Here is a 22,990-nt window from a genome sequence, read left to right on the forward strand (position 1 = left end):
GATGTATAGACCCAAACATTATGCCAACTGCAAAACACCTGGTGTTGTCTATCTATTAACTTGCCAATGTAAATGTTTTTACATTGGTAAAACTAAATTAGAATTTTACAAAACAGCAACCTGACACATTACCAGAATGAAATATGCGAACCCGGACCTCCCTCTGGGGCGACATGTACGAGACCATCATGCGGGCAAAACTCCCCGCTTCCTCTTCACCATCCTTGACCAGGTTCACCCAGACAACAGGGGTGGTGATTGGAACAAAATCTTTCTCCAGAGGGAGGTCCGTTGGATTGCTAATCTCAACGCAACCTTTTTCCCAGGTCTTAATACTCAACTAAGTTTCCATCCCTTTTTAGACGGGTTTGCCTCAGGAGGTTGTGAAAAAGACTAATCTCAAACCACACCAAACAGTTTATCTTTGGGGTCATCTGTAAAAAAGACGATTACTCCTTGAACATCTGTTGTAAATGTATTTTTTGAACCAATATCAGAAATGTCTTGTATCTGCTTTTGTTCTGTACTTTTTCCTTTTATGGTTGTTTAATTAGCATCATCAATAATCTGTAGATGTTAACAATGCATGTCGGATGATAGAACCATATTATACATCTGTACACTGTAAGAAGCCAAGCCATATCTGTATGTTTTCCATGCTGTTTTCCATTTCAGTCCCATATGATGTATTTGATCATACTTGCATATGTGCTATTATATATTCTAATTTGTTTTATCCCCTTAAGATCTTTATGAATCAATACCAGTTTTTTGGTCTCCAATGATTCTTTCACCATCCAATTTCCCGTCCTGCTCCCCCTTTTACAGGGGATTTGATTCATCTCCGCCCGGTGCACGGGGGCCCATCTTTTCCTTTCCCTCCATTGGTATGGGTTGGTGGGCCGCCATTATACGCTGCATCCCCCATCCACTTCGGTCGTTTGGGGTTTTGCGGCGATCGTGCGCCAGAGGGCCTGATCTGCATGACACTTCCCCACTGCCATTTCGCAGTGAGGCAGTGCCGTGCATTTCCTGCCCTGGGGGTCCCTCATATGTGCCTCTCCATAGCCCCACCCTTCGGATTTCATGGCCCCCTGCTGTGCCTGGTTTTTCTTCTCCTTCCCCCTTTTTTATGCGTTCCATTTGTGTTTCTTTTAAGTTGTTATGGAGACGGCTAACAGTAATTCCCCTTTTTTCGCAATCTGGCCCGCCCATCAAATGACCTATTTGTAAGCGTCTGTTTTGCTCTTTTTATCCCCTAATCGCTATGCGATGACGTCACCGCATTATTACACGCGACAACGCCGCACATTGACATTCTTTGCTGACACCGTATGGTTGCTCAGCACTGCGCATGCGTCGGGGGCTTTTTAAGCCCACACCTGGCGCAGTACTCTTAAAACCCTCAGTCCAGGCAGCTATTTAGCCACGATCGGTCACGCATTCAGTATCAGCAGATAAAAGGTTTGTTACCATTCATTGGATTCTCAATCTAGCTAATTTACAAAAAAGAACTTTTTTTCTTATTCATTTGAGTTTTCAATTGAACTATTATGATAAATAGCTTTGAAATTAGAATGTAAAGTGAATACAACCTATTCATTTTTAAACCTTTACCTTCCTAAATGAGCATTTGATATATCTTTTGACATCTCAACCTTTTTATACAAAAATATAGATTTTTCACTCAAATATTTTATTACTCCGCAAGGCTCATTTGTAGCTGTGTTGTGGTGGCCGTTCGGTGGGGACCCTTGTGTGGGCTGTATCAAAGACGGGGTTCATCAGCTTTGATGGACCATTAATGACACAAATTAGGGGTTTCTGAAACTTTCTTTTATAAAAACCAAATATATTTCTTTATACTTTAAGAACTGGTACGTATGCTAGTTATGCGCTTCTGTCTTGAAAAATGCTATGTTGAAACCAATCCTCTTTTTCAGAATACACTACACTGTCTCCTATTGACGCCTCCGAAGAAGGGAAACATATCGGGCTAACTGGAGGAAAATTGTGTTTAACTGCAAAATATGTGAACAATATAAACCCGATGAAAATGTATTTCTTATCATGCACCTAAAATGCTGTATGATTTGTTGTCATATTTTTATATATGTTTTTTTAATTTCTTCTAATAAATTATATTTTATGATATACCAATATATTTTGTTCGCCCTTAAAGTCGCGCTGTACCGGGGGGTACTCATGTCCCTGTTTCAGGGTCTTTACACAAGGACTATTGGGATGGTAGCAATACCTTTTTGAGAATATTATTTCTCTTGGTGGTTCCTTCTATATACTCATTGGGGTGTCAGGAGCGACAGACGAACTAGGTGCCTTATAACTATTAATTTCTAGGTATCCACAACACAGGAAGTTTTTCCACTATATTACCTAAATTCTGATGATTATGTACTGCTGATCCAACATTCTTTTCTTATGTGATAAGGTTATTGTTTCATGTAATTTTCTAATCTTCAATAAACAGTTTGAAAGAAAAAAAATGTATTCAGAGAGTAGTGGTTAATGATTCTTACTCTGAATGGTCTAAGGCAGGGGTCAGCAACCCTTTTCCATTTAAGGGCCGAATTCAATGTATGTGAATGCATGGAAGGCCGCATTCACCTGCTAATAAATGAAGATGGGGGGTACAGAGGTGGCTGTGGACGAGAGGGGGTACAGTGGTGGCTGTGAACAGGGGGGGACACAGGTGGCTGTCGATGGGGGGGGTGCACAAGTGGCTGTGGACTGGGGGGATACAGAGGTAGCTGTGGACAGGGAGGGGATACAGAGATGGCTGTGGATGGAGGGATACAGAGGTGGCTGTGGGTGGGGGGGTACAGAGGTGGCTGTGTACAGGGGGGGTACAGAGGTGGCTGTGTATGGGAAGGGTACAGAGGGGGATGTGGATGGGGGGATACAGGGGTGGCTGTGTATGGGGGGTACAGGAGGTGGCTGTGGATGGGGGGGTACAGAGGTGGCTGTGGATGGGGGAATACAGAGGTGGCTGTGTACGGGGGTGTACAGGAGGTGGCCCTTGATGGGGGGGTACAGAGGTAGCTGTGTACGGGGGGGTACAGAGGTGGCTGTGTACAGGGGGGTACAGAGGTGGCTGTGTACAGGGGGGGTACAGAGGTGGCTGTGTACAGGGGGGGTACAGAAGTGGCTGTATACGGGGGGGGGGGAACAGAGGTGGCTGTGTACAGGGGGGTACAGAGATGGCTGTGTACAGGGGTACAGAGGTGGCTGTGGACATGGGGGATGCAGAGGTGGCTGTGTACGGTGGGGTACAGAGATGGCTGTGTACGGGGGGGTACAAAGGTGGCTGTGGACAGGGGGGGAGGTACAGAGGTGGCTGTGGATGGAGGGGTACAGAGGTGGCTGTGGATGGGGGGGGTACAGAGGTAGATGTGTACGGGGGTCACAGAGGTGGCTGTGGACAGGGGGGATACAGAGGTGGCTGTGGACTGTATTCATATTAGTCACTCTGTTTAAAAATGCCTCTCGGCACTCACGTGACCCGCCGCATCTTTCTTTTCCTCATCTGACAATTGCAGCGGGCAGGGCCGAGATTGACATCAGTCAGGAGGGGAGGAGAGTCCCCTGAGCCCCGAGCAGCGCTCTTAATGAGGTATATAGCTGCATTTTTATTATTGAACACAGACACTTTTGCAGATGACATTTTTAAACAGACAACCACTTGTCCACGGGCCAGGTGCCTGTGAATTAATCACAGGCATTGATGGGCCGGAGATTTAGCGGCGGCGGGCCGGGTGTCTAAGGTTAATATCTTTACAAATGATATAGGGTCTGGGATTAAAAGTACCATTTCTGTCTTTGCAGATGACACCAAGCTATGCAGTAGAATAACGTCCTTACAGGATATCTCCACTTTACAAGCTAACCTCAATGCACTAATGCACTAATGTGTAATTGGGCAACTAAGTGGCAAATGAGGTTTAATGTTGATAAATGTAAAGTTATGCACTTGGGGGCTAACAATATGCATGCATCATACATACTAGGGTAATACAACTGTTGGAATCCATAGTGGAGGGTCTGGGGATTTTGGTAGATCATAAGCTTACCAATACCATGGAATGCCAAGCTGCTGTTTCCAAAGTGAGCAAAGGGGTTAAATGTGCTTCCTAGGGAGTGATTCTAACTGTGGGGGGATGGGACAATTGTTGTTCCTAAGCAGGGACAACAGATCACTCTCCTCACCCTTGACAGAACATGGATTTGTGTGTTTACACACACAAATCCACGTTCTCACTCTGTCAGGAGCGATCGCGGGTGCCCGGCTGACATCGCGCCCGCCTGGCACACGCATCGGCTCCTTAGTGACGCGTCAGGTGTGCGCGGGCGCTCCTACACTCCTTAAAGCGCTCGCTGTACATCTACGGCGATTCGCGCAGCAGTGCCATTCTGCCGCCGCCGATCAATGGCAGGCGGTTGGCACGTGGTTAAGAAAGGTTATGGACTCCAGAGAGCGAGATATCATTTTGTCCTTGTTCAAATCATTAGTAAGACCTCATCTGGAATATGCAGTTCAGCTTTGGGCACCAGTTCTCAAAAGGGAAATCGGGGAACTTGAGAAAGTGCAGAGAAGGATAACCAAACTGATAAGATGAATGGAGGAGCTCAGCTATGAGGAAAGATTAGAGGAACTGAATTTATTCTCTCTTGAGTTGAGGAGATTAAGGGGGATATGATCAACATGTACAAGTACATAGGTGGTCCATATAGTGAACCCTATGTTGAGTTATTCACGTTAAGGTCATCACAGAGGACAAGGGGGCACTTTTTACGTCTAGAGGGAAAAAAAAATTAATCTCCAAATACGGAAAGGTTTCTTCACAGTAAGAGCTGTGAAAATGTGAAATAGATTCCCTCCAGAGGTGGTTCTGGCCAGCTCAGTAGATTGCTTTAAAAATGGCCTGGATTCTTTCCTAAATGTACATAATTTAACTGGGTACTGACATTTATAGGTAAAGTTGATCCAGGAAAAACCTGATTGCCTCTTGGGGGATCAGGAAGGAATTTTTTCCTCTGCTGTAGCAAATTGGAACATGCTTTGCTGAGGTTTTTCGCCTTCCTCTGGATCAACTGTGGGTGAAGGATTGTGTATATGGGATTGTATTATTTTTTTTTTTTTTGGTTGAACTAGATGGACTTGTGTTTTTTTTTCAACCTGAATATGTAACTATATTCTGAAGCGGCAGATTCTGTGTGGAGAAGAGAAGTGCTGCCGAAAACTGATGACATGAATAAGACATGATTGTGAAGGGTGGGATATTTTTCTTTGGGAGGATAAATCTTATATAAGTCCAGTAAAGAGAGACTGTCAAATTTCTCTTTGGCCGCATGTGTTCGCTAAGTGTAAACGCATTTTTACAAAAAAAGTTTACGATTTTGTGTTGGGCCACATTCATAGCGGTCTTGAGTCGCAAGTTGGACACGACTGATGTACATTATTTAACGGGTTAGAAGTAACAAAAATATACCAGCCCTATAGCAAAACTGAAACAGCCCCAGAACTCGCCCTCCAAAAAAAAAAAAAACATATATATCAACATATACCCCACAATGCCTTTCCATAGAAACCTTCAGCCATCACAGACCCCCATCCTATCTACAAGACCACTTAAAGGCCAGCCGTGATGGCGAACCTATGGCACGCGTGCCACAGCCGGCACGCAGAGCCATCTCTGTGGGTATGGGAGAGAGTCCAGGTTTGCGGTTGTGAGAGCGCAGCAGCAAGCAGCGGTGAGGTACAGAAATCTATCTGCACGAGTGAGTGGATGGCCTGCGTTACAGGCCTGAGAGCACAGGAGTGAGAGAAGAGCTTCACCACCTCCTTGACGGCCGAAGAGGCGAGCAGCGGGTGAAGCATCCCTGGCGTCTTCCGGAGCCTGGACTCCTCAAACCTCCTCTTCAACAGTGAGACCTAGAGAACAGGCTGAATGGGGGCCCGGAAGACGAGGACAGGTGGGTGGCGCAGGCTGCGAGGGAGTCGCTGGATTGAACAGAGTAGAGAGCTCCAGCGGATCAAGGAATGGAGACTGGCATGGAAGGTACCGGGCACAATCATACACAGACTACCTGCAGACAAAAGCTGGGGCAGGGGGGCAAAGCAGGGACTGCAGATGGGGACAGAGTCTCTCTCTCATCTCCCCATTCATTCTCCTCTCAGACCCACTCCCTCTCTCTCTCAGCCCCCTCCTCTTTGTCCCCCCTCTCTCTGTGTCCCCCTCTATCTTACTCACACCTCTCTTTATGTCCCCCATCTCTCTCTCAGCCCCCTCTCTCTCAGGCCCCTTCTCTCTCTCTCACACACCCCTCTCTCTCTGCCCCCTCTCTCTGTCCCCTTCTCTCTCTCTCACTCCCCTCTCTCTCTCACAGCTCCCTCCCTCTCTCTCAGCCCCCTCTCTCTGTTCCCCCTCTTTCAGCATCTCTCTCACACCCCTCTCTCTCTGCCCCCCTCTCTCTCTGCATCTCTCACACCCCTCTCTCTCTGTCCCCCCACACCCCCTCTCTCTCTGTCCCCTCTCTCACCAACTCTCTCTCTCACACCCCCTCTCCCTCAACCACCCTCTCACACACACCCTTCTCTCTCTCACACACCCCCTCTCGCTCTCTCACAACCCCCTCTGTCTTTCAACCCCCCTTTCTCTCACACCCCACCCCCTCTTTCTCACACACACACACACACTCAACTCTCTCTCACACACCCCCCTCTCTCTCACACCCCTCTCTTTGTCGCTTACCCCCTCTCACTCTCAGCCCCCCTCTCTCGCCAATTGCAGTGTTGGCACTTTGAAGTAAAGGAGTTGGTTTGGTTTAAAGTGTTGCAGTTTGGGCACTCGGCTCAAAAAAGGTTCACCATCACTTATATAGACCCTCTGCCATTTATACTCGTGTTAAAAAAAATACTAACATACCTCAATGTTCATTTGAATAAAATCTACTCTTCCTTTTTGGTCTTTATGCTTCTTCTGCTTTGCTTTCTGATTCAATCTCTCACTAGTTTCCATTCCAGAAGCTTTACCTGAAACGTAACCTGTTTTAAAAGACAATTTTTTGATGAAAAGAGCAATAAAAACTATACTGCATTTTTTACAAACACAAGCAGAATGTAAGAAATTCACAGCTGTGTTTAATGTATTACCAACATGTACATATTTCATTTAGAAGTCTATGTGGGTATGAACATGTGATTTTTTTCAATGGCCTGTGGTAGTCTCTTAGCAGTGTTAAAAAAAAAAAAAAAAAGGAGGCACTTCACTATAGTCCTTTGTTTTCAGGTGACTTCTGTTGGTGAGATCATGTACTGTCAAGAACCTTTGGCTCTAATGCAAAACATACATGGTTTTAACCCACTTAACCCTTGGCACTGCTATTCTATGTAACTAAAAACTCTGACTACCATCCGGGAAACAGTGTCCTCACACATTGCTTTACTCTCACTGAAATAATGCAGGCACTATACAAACAATAAATAAGTGTTTCATGACACACATGCTGGAAATCACTTATCAATGGGTGTGTCAAATGCACACTCTATCATGCCAGAGAAATAGAATTATACTAGACTAATGATTTTACTCTTACAATTATTTTACTTGCTTAGAGACACATGAAAAAGTCTCTGCTACCACTAGGGAGATTGGCCCCAGTGTGCACCAGTATATAATTTAAGCACAGACATGTACACACACATATTTATTTTGACATGCCAGTGTCATGTTGCAGCACGAAAAGGCATTTAGAGCACAATTTTGCAGGTGAGGAACCATAAGCTCAGGAAATGTATGGGTTTCACCTAGGGTTCTCACCCATACAGGGTGCAGGGCTCCAGGATGTATGTCAGGTAGGGAGAAAACTGGCTTGGCAATTTTCTCTGGGCTTGGCAAGTCTTTTTTTTGGTTCTGGAGCCTGGAGGCTTTGTAGAGTTTTAAGTGGGATGAAGCCTCCAACCCTAGGGTTCATGTTTTGAGGGAAACTAGTGCCAACTGATTGTGTTTCCCATTTCCTATAGCAACAGGGGGACTCTTGTTACCAGAAGACAAAAGCTCCAGTGGAGGTGTAGCGCAGCAATACCAGGAAGATGTGAGAGTGCTTCAGCCTGCTGGGAATTTAGATGTGACGTTCCTATGAAGAAAGTTGACCTTTCTTCGCATGTTACCAATGGGGGCATTATGTTGTGGCTTGCCCTATGTTGGAGATAATGCTTTCTGGTGAGAGGCTCTTTCTTCAAGCCCAGTTTCTTGTGCAAAAGTTGAGAAAAGTGGAACGATATCGCTTGACCCATAGGCTTATTTTATTGGTATTGTTATCTTAAGGTATAACTATTGGTGTAAATGATCTGGTTTCTGGACAGGCGGCTTCTACACCACAGAGGATCTCTACAGTCTCTTTGGCTTGTAGTGTGATGTAATATGGAAGGTCCTGGACTGCTCCTAGAGCCCAGAAAACTTTGGGTGGGATAAAGCCTTCAACTGATTGAGCTGTTTTTTTTTTACTGGAATGAAGTGTAGCTTTTATTGGAATGAAGTGGAGCTACACCTGGGCAGCTGAGAGCAGCTAAACAGTGTGATGTGGTGTGTGTGTGTGCGGTAGGGATGGTCCCGGTGTTCAAGTCGAATGTAAGTTTGACTCAAACATTGGGTGTTCGTTTGCTCGCAAATGAACTGAACATATGGGGTTTTTTTTGACAATTTCGAGCACCACGGAGCGCCCCAGTGCATTGGCGGATGCTGATTGGCCAAAGCATGCACCTGACCTGCATGCTTTGGCCAATCACAGCGCAATCTGCTGTGAGAGCCATGAGTGGCCAAAGACAGGGTCCACGCCCCACACTATATATGGCTGCTTACACGACGGCCGTATGTGGTGTGACGTGGAGATTGAGAGAATTAGAGCTAGATTATGCAGGTTAGTTAGTGGCGTGCAGGCAGTTTAGTGTGTATATATATATATATATATATATATATATATATATATATATATATTTGTAGTCAGAGTCTTCACTGGAAATGTGATACCCTAACTACCAAGGCCTGAGGTGTGCCTTGGCCTAGCTGGTCAGTACGCCTAAAAAAGAGGGCATACCCTGAATGTATGAATATGAAATGTATGATGTGTAAGTATGTATGAAAGTTTGGGGAAAACGGGTGGGCGGGAACCCTGAGTGCGAGCCGACGCAGGATCAGGCAGAGGAGGAGGGATATGAACCCCCTCAGACTCCTCCCACAAATACATCTCACTTGTAGTCAGAGTCTTCACTGGAAATGCGATACCCTAACTACCAAAGTCTGAGGTGTGCCTTGGCCTAGCTGGTCAGTATGCCTGAAAAAGAGGGCAAAAAGGCACGAAAGTAGCTATGAAAGAAAGCTAGATGGTAGGTAACAAACCATCTAATAGGGTAGTGCACATCCGGATGGCTACAGTAAACGGATCTGGTATGTATCAGCTATAACAGGATGAACACCAATGTCCCATGAATTGATGATAAGAAGGGACCCCCTGTTGGAACCTGCAATTGCCCAGAACCCAAATAAATGTCCTGTAAGTGATTCGGATTGGGCCCGATTCCAGAGAAACCCAGACATGGGAACAAACTGCTTGTAGCGTGAGGATACGTGGGGGGAAAGGGAGCAAGGGCTGACCCGAGGACCCCTTGCAAAATAATGCAGAGAAGACCGAACGCTTCAAATGGACACCAGTTTAGTAGCTCCGTGACATTCCCATGAACCACCAGCCTTTCCATACTTGGTATGGGGAAGTTAGAGAGGGTAAGCCACAAAAATGGACGACCTGACAAGATTTGCATGGGTCTGAAGTGCTGGATATCTGATGAATTTGTTTGATAGTGTTGGCGAATAAGGCCAATGCGCTATGGCAGAAACGCTATGACAAAAACGCTATGGCAGAAACGCTGAGACTGAAATCGCTGCTGAGACTGAAAGCGCTGCTGAGACAGGATGCTACGACAAATCGCATGTTACACAAGAAATGACTGCGACAGTGGAGCTAAGCTGTCTACCAGCCCCCCCAAGCCTGAAACATCAGGCAAACAGACCTCACGACTTGCAGAGATGACAAGAGACAGATTAAAGATATATGCGTCTACAGTATACCAAGCAGTATATGGTGTGTAGCTCAGTATAGAAAAGGATATCGGATTGTACACGTGCATACAGTAACCTACGGCCTACATCCACCCGTCCCCGTCCCCCCGTGACCTAAGGAAAGCTCCGACCTGGACTGCAAAGATGAAAGCAAGGATATCCACAACAGGGCGCCAGAACCCTCATGCATGTGGACTCCCCTCTGAAAGCTCTGACACCCCTTCCCCCACACACCCGCACACACACACACACACTTACATCCGGCATTGAAAAACATTTGGGAAATGGCATGCGCATACTGCCGTACCCTTCCAGCCATGCAACCCCCCCCCCACCAGAGCAGAGAAAAGCAAGTGCTGTTGTGTGGACCTGGGATCTTAGAACTCTCCACCTGGTGCCTAAAGCTATTGCCATTTTAGTCTGAAACAACAAGGAATTCTGACACCTGAAAGAATTATGGTGTTCTCCTCCCCTTATTCCGATGCCCCAGGAAAGGATGAACTGCTGTGAGCTGGCAGACCATCCTGACCCTGATGTCACCCCCCTGCATGATAGAGAGGCATCCTGCATGGCCCCCCTGATGCCCTCCGTCCGCCAAGCCAGCACCATGGAAACCGGAGAGGTGAACCACCACCAGACTCCTGGTCGACCGTGCTGCTGCTCTGAGCTCTGGAAGCACAGTGAGAAATGGGCGGCGGTCCTCTCAACAATGCGGGATGAACCCTGGGAGAAGTGGGTAGGTGAATGGGTGGGTGACTGGGCGAACGGTCCCCCCCTCGATGCTGGATTGTAACCTGGGATGAATGGGTGGACGGGCGGTGCGGTCCCCCCGATAGTGCCCGGCGTGAGCACCGGGAAAGGAACCGCCACAACTGCTGCTGACCGCCGCTCAGCAGGGAAGCCGGAAGTGACGTGCGTCGCCCTGAATTCGAGCCGACGTAGAATCAGGCAGAGGAGGAGGGATATGAACCCCTCAGACTCCTCCCACAAATACAGGCTGGCTTCTGGACAGCCTTCTCACACACATATATATATATATATATATATATATACATATACACACACACACACACACAGTACCTTGCAAAAGTATTCACCCCCCCCCCCCCCTTGGCATTTTTCATGTTTTGTTGCCTCACAACCTGGAATTAACATGGATTGTTAAGGTCAACCTCCATCCTAGCCTCAAATCACAGAGTGGTACAGGTTTTGCTCAAGAATATCCCTGGGTGATGTGATGTGTTGGGTTTACGACAGACATAGCGTTTTCTTTGATTGCCAAAAAGTTAAATTTTAGTCTCATCAGACCAGAGCACCTTCCTTTTTGGGAGTCTCCTACGTGCCTTTTCACAAACTCAAAACGTGCCATTTTGTTTTTTGTTGAAAGTACTGGCTTTCTTCTGGCCACTCTGCCATAAAGCCCAACTCTATGGAGGGTACGGCTTATTGTCGTCCTATGTACATCTGTACTCCAGTCCCTGCTGTGGAACTCTGCAGTTCCTCCAGGGTTACCTTAGGTCTATGTGCTGCCTCTCTGATTAATGCCCTCCTTGCCCGGTCCGTGAGTTTTGGTGTGCGGCCGTCTCTTGGCAGGTTTGCTGTTGTGCCATGTTCTTTCCATTTGGTTATGATAGATTTGATGGTGCTCCTAGGGATCATCAAAGATTTGGATATTTTTTTTTATAACCTAACCCTGACTTGTACTTCTCAACAACATTGTCCCTTACTTGTTTGGAGAGTTCCTTGGTCTTCATGGCAGCGCTTGGTTAGTGAAGCCTCTGGCTTAGGTGTTGCAGCCTCTGGGGCCTTTCAAAAAGGTGTGTATATGTAATGACAGATCATTCGATACTTAGATTGCACACAGGTGGATATCATTTCACTAATTATGTGACTTCTGAAGGTAATTGGTTGCACCAGAGCCTTTTGTGGGCTTCATAAAAAAGGGGGTGAATACATACGCACATGCCAATTATAATTTTTTTATTTCTGAAAAATTGTTTTATGTATATATTTTTCTAATTTTACTTCACCAACTTAGACTATTGTGTTCTGATCCATCACATATAATTCAGATTAAAAAGACATTGAACTAAAGGCTGTAATGTAACAAAATAGGTAAAAAGGGGGTGAATACTTTTGCAAGGCACTGTATATGTGTATATATATATATATATATGTATCTATCTATCTATCTATCTATCTATCTATCTATCTATAAAAAGTAGTCCGGAAGGTGAGGTGCACGTCGGTCTCAGTTGATTGTGCTTAGCAATCAAGCCTTCCCACAGGCTCCGATATAGAAGAAATTCAAATGGTATTGCTGCACAAACGATTTATTTAGAAAATATTCATCAAAAGGACATCAACATGACATCCAATAAACAGGCATACATGATATAAACGTTTTCGGGCTGTTCTGGATCGCGCCCTTCTTCAGAAAGTCATGCCTACCAAATGAACATACATACAACAATATAAAGTTCATTATCAATTAAATAATCAATTAGAATAGATGATGAATTTTAGCTGAAACCCATCTAGCACTAACATATCAAGATAAATCATCGATGGATACAGTGTCATTATTAATGTGTATTAGCAATGGGTAGTAATGTAGCACCTCCTTATGCGAACGCATTCATGGATATGATACAACAAGCTTTCATATTCCATTGTACATTATTCAATGATCACTGTACAGCTTGGTACAGGTTAATTGATGACGCCTTTGCCATATGGACTGGGGACTTTCATTCATTGTCCCTGTTTAATTATTACTTAAATTCATTGGTTCCTGGTTTGAAATTTAACATGGTTAGCAATTCGGGGACGGTTCCATTTCTAGATACACTTCTATCTATTAAAGATGGACATATAGTCAGTGACATATATACAAAAGCTAAGCTACAGATCGCAATCAATTATTGTTATTTTCTATTCCCCGTAGTCAATTGAAGCGTGTAACTAGAATTGCCAACGAAACAGATACTTTTAACATTAGACTAAATGAGATGGAAGATAGACTACGACAACGTGGCTATCCACCTGATTTGGTTCACTGTTCACTGTGAACGTATAAACATTAATAATGACACTGTACCCAGTAGGAATTTAAGTCGCAGAATGCCATTTACTTCACAATTTCATCCGTTCTCACATAAGATTAACAATATTATTAAAAAACATTGGTCTTTATTACAGAATGCTTATCCTTTGGTTCCTGAATTTTTTGATCCCCCATTACCATCATACCGACGAGGTAGAACAATTAGGGATACGTTGGTGATGATCTGATCAATACTCAACATCTGCCCCTAGGGTAAAATTTTTGGGCCCTAAAAACACAGGCTCTTTTCCTTGTTTTTGTTGCATTCAATGTTCATGCATGATTAAAGGGAAAAGTTTTTCCCACCCCCTTAGGGGTTATGATATTACGATCAAAGATCACTACACTTGCCAGTCATCCTATATATATAATGAAATGCCTGTGTGGTCTCCTCTATGTAGGGGAGACCACACAAAAGGTAAAGGATCGTATAGCTCGTCATAAATATTCGATCAGAGATAAATTTGTTAAACTTCCTTTAGCCAGACATTTTGTTGAGCAAGGACACTCAGTGCAGCAGGTGTACAGTGTATTATACAGTGCAGCCGGTGTACACAGTATATAATACAGGGTGTACAGTATATAATACACTTCAGGCGGTGTGCACAGTATATAATATATTGCAGCCGGTGTACAGTATATTATACAGTGCAGCCGGTGTACAGTATATAATACAGTGCAGGCGGTGTACACAGTATATAATACAGTCTGTACAGTTTCTAATACACTTGAGGCGCTGTACACAGTATAAATTACAGTGCAGCAGGTGTACAGTATATAATACAGTGCAGGCAGTGTACACAGTATATAATACAGTGTGTACAGTATATAATACACCTCAGGCAGTGTACAGTATATAATACAGTGCAGCCGGTGTACAGTATATAAGACAGTGTAGTGCGGTGTGAAAAAAAATCCCCATCATGTCCGGAAGGCCACCAAGGAGAGGCAGACTCTCACAGGCCACTAAAAGTGGGCAAAAAGCCTCTGCTTCTACAGTGAAAAGTGGTGGTCGTGGAGCATCCTCTGCAGGCGTGGCACGCGTGTGCTTTTTTTCTGCTGCTGGCCGTGTTATTAAGCCACAACATGCAGAAGAGTTGGTGGAGTGTATAACTAAGCCATCGTCATCCTCCTCATCCTCTGTCACCAAGGCTCATACTAGTTTGCCTTCCAACACAGCTGCCAAAGCGACCTATTCCACCATCTCCTTATCCACAGTTACTCCTTCCGTAGCCCCGCCATCATGCACGAAGGAGTCACCAGAATTAATTGACCATAGTGTCGGTTATATGCTGCTGGAAGATGTGCAGCAATTTGAAGGCTCCGATGTTGGTTCCCAGATTGAGGAAGGTAGTAACGTGAGCCTAGAGAGAGGGGGTGCCACAGAAGGGCAGGAAACTAGCAGTCATGTTCCCCCAGCTGCAGCATACTGCCAAGTTTGCTTCAGTGATGAGGAGGGAGGGGATGATGAGGTCACTGACTGTACTTGGGTGCCTGAGAGAAGAGAGGAGGAAAGTGAGGAGGAGGCACAACACATGTGTAGGGCGCTGCTGACTCCCCGTTGGACAGAACGGTCAGCTGCAAGGTTCATATTACCCTGACTCATGGTCCAGCAGGCATGGTCAGGGACATTACCTTTCCTTCATGGCGCCCAGGTAACACTGCTGGCAGCTGGGAAGGAAGCAAGACAGGGTTCAGTGTTGGAGCTTGTTTCACCACCACGACTCCAAAAGCTGGTGGTGATTATGCCACATCTCTCTGCTCCCCCCTCCTCTTCTTCTTTCTCTATGGTCTCTTCTGTAGAATTGTCCTCTGAACCAGCACTGCTCCGTAAGCATTCAAGGGGGCAACAGCGGGAGTAAGAGGAGGACTTCCTTTCCTCTCAAGGCCCCCTTTATGCAGATAGCATTCCTGCAGGGCCGCCAAACACACAGGAAGAAGAGGAGGAGGATTGTGTCAGCATGTATGTAGAGGATAATATGCAGCAGTCTTCAAGGGATGGTTTTCAGTCCCCATAAACCCAAGGAATTGTACGTGGCTGGAAGGAGGTAGTTCCTGACAATGACATCCTTAGTGACCCAGAGAACTCAGAATCTAATGCCTCTGCAAACTTACGCTGCATGGGCTCCCTAATTCTGCAAAACCTGCGAAAGGACCCTAGGATTCGTGGTATCAAGGAGAGAGATCATTACTGGCTCGCAACCCTTCTTGATCCATGTTACAAGGGTAAAGTTGAAGAGCTCATCCTTCCTTCACAGAGGGAGCAGAGGATAAAACATCTTCAGGACGCCATGAAGAAAATTTTGGGTAATGCCTTTCCAGACCCTAGGAGGTTACCATTTCCTGGTGCTGTGCAACATGTTTCTGAGGCTTCATTCGGTCATAGGCAGAGGAGAAGGTGGCCGGCTGACTGATACCTTTAAACTATTTTTTAGTCCTCAGCTCCCAGGGCTGATAGGTTCAAGCAACCATCAGCAGCGTCTGCATTATATGGTGCAAGAATTTCTAGGGGCAAGAGCAGACTTGGAGACCTTTCCAACTTAGCATCCACCTGATTACTGGGTCTTGAGGATGGACCACTGGCTAGAAGTTGCTCAATATGCAATCGAGCCACTGGCCTGTCCTGCATCTAGAAAGCTTTCTGAACGCACATTCAGTGTTGCTGGAGGGTTGGTAACGGATCAAAGAGTGCTCCTGTCCACAGACTCAGTTGATAGGCTCACATTTTTAAAAATGATTCAGTCCTGGATCAGCAGCTATCAAGCCCCTGATGCTGATGTAACTGATTGAATTTGCTAGGGATCTGGGATCCCTTGAAGACTGCCTACGCTGCCTATACTATTCCTGAACCTTGATGATGATAGCTTCCAACAATATTTTTGGTTTAGGGCACCACCAACACCGCTTTTAAACAGGGGCATGTAATTACAATTTTTTAAATAATATTTAACAGCAGGGCCAGTTCCTGTACCCAACAAAAGTAACTATGAGGGGTTACAGTGTTCTGGCACCACCAATACCCAAGGCCCAATTTTTCGCTAGAGTATATAGTGCAGTCCGTATAGTATATATACTGCAGTTCAGAGTATATAGTGCAGTCAGTGTAGTTCATATAATACAATGCAAGGTATTAAGTGCAGTGCAGGGTATATAACACAGTGTATTGAAGTGGTTAAGGGGAACCCCATGACAGAATTAGGCGAAAACGGCATAGGGCCCTCCCAAAATCCATACCAGGCCATGGCCATTGGTTGTCGGGGTCTGCGGGTATGGGGATTATCGGAATCTGGAAGCCCCATTTAACCAGTTCACGGCCCTACCCCCATGTGAATGGGTATCTGGTACATTGTATCCCTACCCATTCACCAAAAAAGTGACAAAAACTAAAAACCACAATAGACGGTTTTTGACAATTCCTTTATTAAAAAAGAAAAAAAAGTGTTCCGTGATGTCCATCCAGCCTTGGATGTGGAAAGCCTTTACAACTGCATTCCACATACCAAGGGCATAGAGGTCATTCGTGACCAACTGAATGAATGTGGACCTTCGTCCAATTCATATAGTCAGGTGGTTCTTCAGTTGTTAGAGTTCACCCTAACCAGAAACGTATTCATGTTTGGCCCCTCCCACTACCTCCAGGTGCAGGGTGTGGCTATGGGGACCAAGTGCGCCCCCTCATATGCCAGCCTGTACCTGGGGGGGTGGGAGAGGGACCTTTTTGCAAACTACTCTTTATCTGAACTACTCAAATATATCATCGCCTGCCATAGGTATATTGATGATATTTTGATTTTTTTGGTCAGGCACTCGGGATGAACTCGCACAACTGATGGACCAACTGACCATCAACGACTATAATCTCTCTTTTACGATGGAATGTAGTCAGGCCAAGATTAACTTTCTAGATCTCCAAATCTATGCCGATAAGGATGGAATCTTACATTCATCTTTATACTGCAAGCCCTCTGCAGGCAATACGCTGCTACATGCCACTAGTGCTCATCCACAGCCATTATTGGACAGTATTCCCTATAGCCAATTTCTCCAACTCGGGAGGAACTGCACCCTGGATGATGATTTCTACCAGGCATCCCAGGATTTATACGACAGACTTCACCATAGAGGATACAGTCAATCCTTACTTAAAAGGGCATTTAATAGAGTAGTAAAACTTAACAGATCTTATTCATTCCAATAAAAATCCTAAATCTGACCAATCCGTCCGCATTATAACCCAGTTCTCTAAACAACATATGCAGACTAGAGCCATCTTTAAGAAATTTTGGCCCTTATTGACTGCTGACACCACAATTAGTAAATACGTTAAATCCTACCCTGAGATTACCTACCGAGGGGCTCCCTTTATGAGGGACCGTCTGGTCCACCGTCACCATATGCGCAGAAACCCAGTCAATTCCACCACCACTGGCACATTCCCCTGTGGATGCTGTGATATTTGCTCTTTCATCACTAACTCCAGGGATGTTGGTCTCCCTAATGGCCAGATCTACACCTTGAAATACAGAGTTACATGCAAAACCATTGGAGTGGTCTATGTAGCCATCTGCATTTGCGGATGCTTTTATGTTGGGAAGACGAAACGATTATTTCTTAAGCGTATTAAGGATCATATTATGCCACTCCACAAACGACTCACCACCACAGCTCTCAACAGGCATTTTGTCACTCAACATGACTATGACCCACATGTTGTGCGATTTTCAGCGCTCAAGCATGTACCTTTACATGATCGGGGCGGTAGCATTGATGTTACTTTACTCCAGTTGGAAACCAAGTGGATACACTGCTTGGATGCGGTCAAATATCCCGGCTTGAATGAGTACATTTGCTTCAAATCTTTTTTATAGCCTCATTGGGTATTTATGTTTTTTATCTCTGTTGATTTTGATAATCCGTCAAAGATAAGTCTCCAATAGATGTGTTTTGGATTTTTTGCATCTAGCTTACCCTTCTTTCCATCTAAGTCCCCCCCCCATTTTTCTGATCCTGATAATCGCTGCTCCCCCCGGCCCTTCTACCTTTCTGTGGTCTAACCCAGCTGTGAATCCTGGCCAACTATTTACCATGCAATATTATTTACTATGCTTTTCCTTTCCTTTAGTTTTCCTTTGAATTCTCTTTCAATTCTCTTTATGGGTATGCATTACTGACTGTTGCTGAAGATATATATCCGATTATGATTTGACTTGACGCATCATATTTGATATATCACTGATTTTGGTTGTTAGACCCTGTTTCTTCTTCCCTTATGTACCTAAGTACTGGGTCTTTAATATTTTATAATAAAACAATTTTTCCTTTATTAAACTATACATTTTTTACATTGTTGTGAGTTCAAATTGCTGGATGATTGTCTGTTTGGGTGAGTCGCCTTGTCTGTGGAGCATAACTTGGCCGCTCCTTGTCTGCTCTCTCTCCCCATCCATTCCTCCGATCTCGCCCTCGATATTCCATTCTTTTCCATCTTCCCCTCCTTCCCTGGTTCCCCTCGATGCATGCCTGGCTGCTTCCTGGTCTTGGGCGCATGCACCCGTTCACAGCCCTTGATTGTATGGACACCCCAGGGTTGGCTTTCTCTAACAGCCAGCCCCCCTCACGGCCTTTTTCCACCCCCTGTTCTCCGCTCTGTACATCGGCCTCTTTTTACACCCTCCCCTTGGTTGCTGGCATGTCCCTGCCCCATGGGTAGGCTCACATTGTGGCCACGCCCATGACTGTCTGCGTCGCTTGGTCTAGGTCTCATGACGCTAGACACCTGGCGCTTGGCCCTCTGGGCATTGTAGGCATCGCGCAGCAGACGTTGCGCAGGCACGCTGGCCGTCTCAGTGTCCGCTCCTGATTGGCGAATTTACGTCGCCAATCAGGTGGGGGGCTTTAAAGGCAGAGCACACCAGTCCTCTATTGCTGACTTACTGGGGCGCTGTATGTCTGCACTATCCTTCCGATGGTAATTTCTTTTCTTTATTCTGGCAACCTTTGCTAACTTGCTGCACTGCCTTTTGGTATGGACTTATTTGATACTATCTCTCATTGGGATATAATTTTGTTCCATAAACCAGGTTTTGGCACAATAGCAGTGTGGACAACCTCTCATTATTACCTACTACTTCCACCTGCACTAGCCCTGGACTGTTTCTAACTGATTCTGAAATCTGGGGTAAGCTTTGTACCTTTATATAGTAGTTCCTCTTTTTTGTATGTACTGGCATATGCTTTTTATTTATTACAACTCTATACCTTTTTGTTCCCTGATTAAATGAAACACCTCTTCCTTTTTTTAGTTAATCACACCAAACCATCAGTGCACCTACCCTTTCTGGATTAACTCCTACAGTATCGGCTTTCACAGCGCGTCTTACACACGATATCAAATCTTGTATTTGGTAGGTACCGAGAGATTTTTGCTTCCTCTCCTTTTTAAATTTTAGCTGAGCTTTTATGGCCGTGCGTAGTCTCATGTCTATCTTATCCATTTACTTTTTGTGTTTTTTCAGCTTTTATTAGGCTCTCCTTTTAGCCGCCTGCAGTCATATATTGCCAGTGATAGAATGGATGCACCCTTGACAGCGGAGCGTGCTCACCTTGCCCCGTTGGGCTTCTAGAGTATGTTTGGGTGATTATCGCATGGATCATTTCCACCATCTGGTGCTCTGTCTGGGGGATAGGTTGAGTGGGAGGGGACCGGACATGTCTTACCCTGAGGCATAATTATCCAGTGATGCTCACAGCATTGTCTTAATTTTTCTCCGTAATTATTGGTTATCTATGATTCTCTTTTTTCCTTTTCAGAGCAACAGCTGCATTGTCATGTTCTATTCCCCTGATGAAGCCAAAGTCTTGGCGAAACTAGTAGGGACTCATTAATTTGCTGTTGTAATGTACCACCTCACATTTTGATCAATGTATTACTGTACCATGCTCCCCCTATATGTATGTTTTTTATGAATTCTTTTTTAATTAAATTGTAATAAAGTTTTTTTTTTTTTACTTATATTGTACTAATTTATTTTTTGGCACCGCAATAATCCCTCCCTCCTCGCTCTTTATGATGCCCATCCATCTTCAATCAAATCGCCTGACGGACCCAAAAAATATATATAAAAAAAAATCTAAAAAGCTTCATCTCCATGGGTGGCCTCCTGGCGACTGCTGTCTCTTGGCTGTGACAGCTGTTATATAGGCAAGGGCGGGCCACCTGGTGACGTAACTGAGTGACCTGCCCCCTCCTGACATCATGTGACATCATGTGATATCATGTGACATCAGTTTCTGTTTAAGCTAATGATTGTGTTTCAGCCTACATATAAAATAAATATCTTTAGAACTGGCTTCGTATAATTGGTTAATCATACACACGACTCTAATCCCACAAATTCCCTGACTTTGTGCATGTGTGTACATGTGTAACAACCGTTGCTGGTTTGAAGCCAAAGGGCAGTCACACCAAATATTGACTTGATTTAGATTTTTCTTCTGTATGCTCACTTTGCATTTTGTAAGTTGATTTTAAACAATTAAAATATTTTTGAAAGCATTCTTATTTACAGCATTTCTTCACACCTGCCTAAAGCTTTTTGCATAAAGATAGCCTCTTATTGTTATTTTTTAGATACATAATCCTAATAGGCAAGCTTTCTTTGATTGATGGCAGTGGCAGCCAATCAGGAGGGAGAATCTCAGACTGCTGAGACACTCGTGGACATCGCTGGACAGAGAGGGGCCTCAGGTAAGTGTTAGGGCGGCTGCTGCACACAGAAGGCTTTTTATCTTAATGCATACTATGCATTAAGATAAAAAAAAACTTCTGACTTTACAATCCCTTTAACCGCTTGCCACCTGCTCACAGTAGTTGTACCGTGTGCACACAGCAGCTGCAAGACAGGTGAAGTCATGGTACATTGCGGCTGTTCTGGGTTTGGGGCGCACAGGCATGCATCCCCTCTGTCAACCCTGTGCTGTGTTTGGACAATGATTTTGGCTGAAGTTAGCTGATCGGCTGTGGCCAATCACACACAGAGTTCTGTGTGGTTGTGGTTCTTACTACAGTGATTTCCAACTGTCACAGGGATCCTACAGGTATGGTACATACATACTTACATTGGTCCAAGCTAGGACAACGTAACTATGTATAAATTGTCATGCCTAAACTTCAGCATTAAAATAAATTCTGACTTTTTAATGCAGAGGAGACACCTTATGTTCCTTTAGCATTAAAGCATTCTTACCTGCTCATTTGCAATGTACACTGAGCTGCACAATAATATAATATAAGCTGACTGGGCAAGTTAGAAAACCATTTTGATCAATACTGCTATTTGTTCTGATAAGCAACACTGCTGCCTACACAGCCCCACTGCCCAATTTTCTTTTTCACAGAAATAAACAAACAATAATCCAAGCTATGGATTCACACTCAACAGAACAAGCTGCTAGAATGCAGTCAAATCATGCCTTTACACCGTGTTACCTTAAGATAATGATAATGTAAGCCTAATTTATTGAGATCCAACACAACTAAGTCAAAATATATTTTTTTCTCTTTAAAGAGTAATTATAATAGACTTGGATCATATTTATTTGTTTACATTTATAAGGTTTATAAATACGGTAGTTATAAAAAATGTATATTTAGTTACATATTACATTACAGTAAATTTTATTTTATTTTACACAAATATTGGTTGAACCAGATGGACTTTTTTTTTTCAACTTGACTAACTATGTAACAAACATTTAACACAAGATAAAAAAAAATCCCAAAGCACTATGAGTTGGCTTGAGAGATACCACAGCAGCTAAAGATTGCTTGAGAGTCTGACTGACTGAAACCTCAGACTAAAACTGCTTTCATACTGAAAGCGTCAGCTGTTCGCGCTAAAGCGCCGGCCGTTTTAGCAGCGCTCTAGCGTTGTTTAAGCGGTGCTTTTTGGCCACTTTTAACCCCAAAAAATGGGTTAAAAACTCCCGTCTTTCGGCTCTTTCAAATCGCTTTTCAGGCGTTTTAAAAGCACTGCCCATTCATTCCAATGAGCAGGGCGTTTTGGGAGCGCTAAATACAGCGCTCCCAACCCACCCCAAAGATGCTGCTTGCAAGACTTTTGAGAACGTCCCGCAAGAGCATTACCCGAGTGTGAAAATTCACACTGGAATCAATCGGAGGCGGTTTTCAGGCGCTTAGCAGAGGCTATTTGAAAGCCAAAGCGCCTGGAAACTGCCCCAGTGTGAAAGGGGTCTAAGTCATCTAATGAGAAATGAGTTGGCACTGTGATGACTTTTATGCTCTGTACACAAGGTCGGACATTGATCAGACATTCCGACAACAAAATCCATGGATTTTTTCCGACGGATGTTGGCTCAAACTTGTCTTGCATACACACGGTCACACAAAGTTGTTGGAAAATCCGATCGTTCTAAATGCGGTAACGTAAAACACGTACGTCGGGACTATAAACGGGGCAGTAGCCAATAGCTTTCATCTCTTAATTTATTCTGAGCATGTGTGGCACTTTGTGCATCGGATTTGTGTACACACCATCGGAATTTCCGACAACGGATTTTGTTGTCGGAAAATTTTATAGCAAGCTCTCAAACTTTGTGTGTCGGAAATTCCTATGGAAAATGTGTGATGGAGCCTACACACGGTCCGAATTTCTGACAAGGTTCTATCACACATTTTCCATCGGAAAATGCTATCGTGTGTACAGGGCAAAAGAGTAAACTGAAGATGCTG

At 44.5% G+C, this 22,990-nt stretch overlaps 1 protein-coding gene across 4 annotated transcripts in view; it reads right to left on the minus strand.

Annotated features, from left to right (window-relative positions):
* The window catches only part of FSIP1 (fibrous sheath interacting protein 1), a 305,263-nt gene that overhangs the window by 100,142 nt on the left and 182,131 nt on the right, over positions 1 to 22,990 (minus strand). For all 4 annotated transcript variants that reach the window (XM_073609241.1, XM_073609242.1, XM_073609240.1 and 1 more), the window contains exon 7: positions 6,945 to 7,063. In XM_073609241.1, the coding sequence (XP_073465342.1) occupies positions 6,945 to 7,063 (119 nt within the window). The remainder of the gene's footprint in view (positions 1 to 6,944; positions 7,064 to 22,990) is intronic.

Source organism: Aquarana catesbeiana, linkage group LG13, assembly GCF_042186555.1.
Source record: "Aquarana catesbeiana isolate 2022-GZ linkage group LG13, ASM4218655v1, whole genome shotgun sequence".
Taxonomy (NCBI): domain Eukaryota; kingdom Metazoa; phylum Chordata; class Amphibia; order Anura; family Ranidae; genus Aquarana; species Aquarana catesbeiana.